The sequence below is a fragment of the Otolemur garnettii genome, unplaced genomic scaffold, assembly GCF_000181295.1.
Source record: "Otolemur garnettii isolate 467f Iridium unplaced genomic scaffold, OtoGar3 scaffold00091, whole genome shotgun sequence".
NCBI classification, from domain to species: Eukaryota; Metazoa; Chordata; class Mammalia; order Primates; family Galagidae; genus Otolemur; species Otolemur garnettii.
Window position 1 is genome coordinate 575,523 of NW_003852486.1, and position 4,387 is coordinate 579,909.

Sequence of the window (4,387 nt, forward strand, 5' to 3'; positions counted from 1 at the left end):
AGGGCGACATGTGAGACTCTTATCTCAAAAAAAGAAAAAAAAGTTGCTATAGATTTCATGAAATTGAAAGTGGAAATTGAGGCCACACTTAAGAACCCTGAAGGAAGGGGCGGCACCTGTGGCTCAAGGAGTAGAGCGCCAGCCCCGTATACCCGAGGTGGTGGGTTCAAACCCGGCCCCGGCCAAAAACTGTAAAAAAAGGAAAAAAAAAACACACACTGAAGAATGGAAAGTGGGCATTAACTGAATTAGACAGCTCTTGAGGTGAAATTTGGTGAAGAGGAGGTTATAACTGTATCAGAAATTCAGATTGACCTCTAGGAAGAAATTCCAATATGAGTCTAAGTCCTGAGGGATCAGAAGAGAAGATAGTGGATGTACTCTAATTTTTTGAACATTTCCAGAAAGAGCTCTTGAGTCTCTTTTCTTTAGTCTTTCTCAATTTCTTTTTCTCGTTGTCTTCACTGTATCCATCAGTATTTCTGATGCTATGCTCTTTTTGATAACATTATGTTTATATCCTTCAACCCATCCCCCCCCCACCCCCTTCAAAGGCCTAAGGAAAAAAAACTTGTCTCCTGGTGCGGTGGAGTCCGATGTGAGAGGAATAACCGGGGTTGATCTATTTGGAACTACTGATGCAGTAGTGAAGCACGTACTAGAGGTACCTGTCTCTACAGCCAGTGGCTAGATATGGGCTGTCATCTGGGGAAGGTCACAGCATGCCATTCATTTATTCATTTCTTCAATAAACATTTATAATGAGTGCTCATTAAGTGCCAGGCACTGTTTGAGGTACTGGCATCTGTAACTTTTGTGCCTGGTAGGAAAATAGAAAAGTGTAAGGGAAGTAGTATTTTTTTTTTTTAATTAACTAATTTAATTCTCACAGCTATCCACTGAAGTAGGTTTTATTAGACTCAGTTTGTGGATGAAAAATTTATGATTTAGAGAAATTAAGCAGTTTATCAAAGTCCATATATGTTTAATAAATGGAAGAGCTAGGATTTGTGGATCTGTCTGCAGTGCTTTCCACCACACTGTGATACTTCTCAGAAATACTGCTGATTCAGAACTGCCTTATCTATCATTCTGTCACAGTATAGTGTATAGCCATATATATAAGATATCTTAAAATCAACAGTTTTAAAAGTTTTGGTCTGAAGATCTCTTTTTGGCCTTAAAATTTTTTGAGGATCCCAAAGAATTTTTGTTTATGTGGGTTATATCTGTCAGTTTTTAACCATATTTGAAATTAACACTCAGAACTTTTAAACATATAAAAGTATATCAACACACATTGCATTAGCATCAGAGCAGTGACAACATCACACATGTCATCTCTGACTGTATAGTATAGTCATGAGAGGGTAAGAATGAAAAAGATAGTCTTAGTATTTAAAAAAAAAAAATAGTTTTAACCTTGCAGACTTCTAAAAGGACCTGGGGGTCCTCCAAGGGTTTCTAGGTCACACTTTGAGAGTTTTTGCATTAAGTTATAATATTAGTCTTTACACCTAAGATGTCAATAATTGGTTGAAGAAGTAAGATAATGCAGTAAGTAGATAAGTAAAAAACAAGGCAGTATATCCTAAATGCAAATGAAACTAAGTATGGGGTTAGAAATACATATTTGGATATTCCCATGAGAATTTAGGATAATGTTGGATGGATTGATGTGGTAATTCTGATGTTCAAATCTTAGAGCAGCATAGTCTCTTTAGTCTTTCTCACACGAAGACTAAATAAGAGGCATCTTTTACAACCACTAGCATGTTTCGTTGACTTGCTGTGAGTAATGGTTATAAAACTATTTAAAAGAACACTTATTTTTTTCTACAGGGTCATGATCGTGGAGTTAACTGGGCTGCCTTCCACCCCACAATGCCCCTTATTGTATCTGGGGCAGATGACCGTCAAGTGAAGATCTGGCGCATGAATGGTGAGTGAACCAGTGACAGCATTACTATGTGTCTAAGAAACTGACTGCTGGCCAGCAAGATAAAGTAGCCATGTCTTTTGGATTTTGGCTTATCTTCTTATGGTAGGCGATTATCTTATGCTAATCCTGGGAACACAAAAATTGTCCCTTTCCCTTTTTTTCCTATGGTGGGATCGTGATTTTGAGGAGTATGAACATAGCTCTTACATAGCTAAGAGTACAAATTCATCCATTCATTGACATACTTATTGAGTACTTACTTTTTAATAGATGTTGTCAGTAATGTTGGAGATACAGTGGTGTCTAAAACAGATAATCTCTATGTCTTATGAAGCTTGCACTTGTTCTAAATTGGCAGCTAATGACAGTTACTATCAGGATAAATAAAACAGAGTATAGGGATAAGGGATGATAGAGAAGAGGTGTTGTAATTAATAGGTGGGTCAGAATGAAAGAGCAAAGAAATAGGTAAAGTTTAGGAGACTTAAATTAAGAAAACACTATTAGAAGTTGCTAATTTAACAGTTTGTAGTACTGCCAAGCACTTGATTAAGAAGATGTCTTATCTCTGAAACCCAAAGTTACACTAGTAGAGAATTGTGGTGACCCATTCTTTTTGTCCTTTAGAATCAAAGGCATGGGAGGTTGATACCTGCAGGGGCCATTACAACAATGTATCCTGTGCTGTCTTCCATCCTCGCCAGGAGTTGATCCTCAGCAATTCTGAAGACAAGAGTATCCGAGTCTGGGATATGTCTAAGCGGTAAAGGGAGTTGCCCATGTTGTGTGACCAAATGCAGGGGAATCCCACCTTTTCTCTCTTTTAAAATTAGCTTGGAATATTTTGTCTCTCACATTTTCAGCATGTAAGAAATATCAAATCATATGTCCTAAAAACCTGAAGAGATATAGAGATCAGCCAACACTCAACATATTTTCTATCAAATAGAATTCCCCATGTGTATTCCTTTTCCTCCTCTAAATTTAAACATGTTCTTCCTCCCCCTTCCACCAATTCTGTAGCTGGAGAAGAAATACGAAAGCAGTATAGTAGAAAATTATGAAGGGGAGAAATTGACATATCAAAATAATATGGTCAGTTTAAAGTCTCTTCTTTCTGTTCCTTGGTATAATTTATCATAACTGGATACACAGTTTACTGTCCCTGATTTGCATTTTTAATTGGCTTGCTCACTTACCATTCAATATTCTTATATATAATGGGCTGGAAATTTCGGGGAAATAATCATTTTCTTTATGTACCTTTTGCTTTTTTAGAACTGGGGTTCAGACCTTCCGTAGGGATCATGATCGTTTCTGGGTCCTGGCTGCTCACCCTAACCTTAACCTCTTCGCAGCAGGTAAAGGCCATTTCCTCTTTTTCTTCCTTGCTTTAGTTCAAAGTTTATAAGAATTAAAAGTGATTCTCCATTAGTTTTGTGTCTAATAAATGCATAGTGGGATAACAAGGAAAAGCACAATTCTCAGAACTACTTAGTTGCAGCTTTTTTTCCCCTCCTTTTTTAACTCCCCTTTACCTTCTTGGAGTAGTGTTCTTTTCTCCACCAAATGGTCTACCCATATAACAGTAGCCCATACTCTTTGACAGGTTACTAAGAGTTCATAGGAGGCTAATACTTCTCTACTTGAGAAGCTAGAAGCTAAGTTTTATTCATTCACTTAGCAAATACATACTGAGTCCCATGCTCTATTCTGGGTACTGATGTTACAGCAGTGCATAGAACAAAGTCCCCACCTTTATGGAGCTTTTATTTGTAGTGAACAGAGATAGACCATAAAACGATATATGTTTCATATATATGTATATGTTATATATATATAATGTATATATGTTATATGTGTGCATGTGTATATATATGTATATATATATACACACACAATGAGGCATGGTGGAAAATGCTTTGAAGGAAAATTAAACAAAAGTAAGAGGGATAGAGAGGGACAAGTATGGGATATGCTATTTTATACTGGGTATTTAGAAAAGTGTATAGGAACAATAAATACAAAGATAGGAGATGTTTAGTAGCATGTTAAAGGAATGTCAGAGAGGCCAGGTGCAGCACCATGAATAAAGGCCTGAGTACCAGGAGATAAGACCAGGCCAGACTGTGCATTGTATTGTAGGCCATGGTTAGAACTTAAGTTTTCTTCTGAATGAATGGAAAGCCATTGGAAGGTTGGGACAGGGAAATGGCATGATCTGGTTCATTGGTACAGAGCAGATAGGAGGAGGACAAGAGTAAAAGGGTTCTCTAAGGGGTGAGTATTGCTAGTAGGGAAAGAGCAAAACATTTTGTTTTTTTTAGAAACAGTCTTACTTTGTCATCCTTGATAGAGTGCTATGGCATCATAGCTTACAGCAACCTCCAGCTTGGGCTTAGGCGATTCTCTTGCCTCAGCCTCCCAAGTAGTTGGGACTACAGG

The 4,387-nt window shown here is 37.5% G+C and overlaps 1 protein-coding gene across 1 annotated transcript in view; it reads left to right on the top strand.

Annotated features, from left to right (window-relative positions):
• Window positions 1–4,387, top strand: part of COPA (coatomer protein complex subunit alpha) — a 49,286-nt gene that overhangs the window by 23,200 nt on the left and 21,699 nt on the right. Inside the window, exons 6-9 of the mRNA XM_023516368.1 lie at window positions 555–664; window positions 1,843–1,942; window positions 2,570–2,705; window positions 3,221–3,303. Of these exons, the coding sequence (XP_023372136.1) occupies window positions 555–664; window positions 1,843–1,942; window positions 2,570–2,705; window positions 3,221–3,303 (429 nt within the window). The remainder of the gene's footprint in view (window positions 1–554; window positions 665–1,842; window positions 1,943–2,569; window positions 2,706–3,220; window positions 3,304–4,387) is intronic.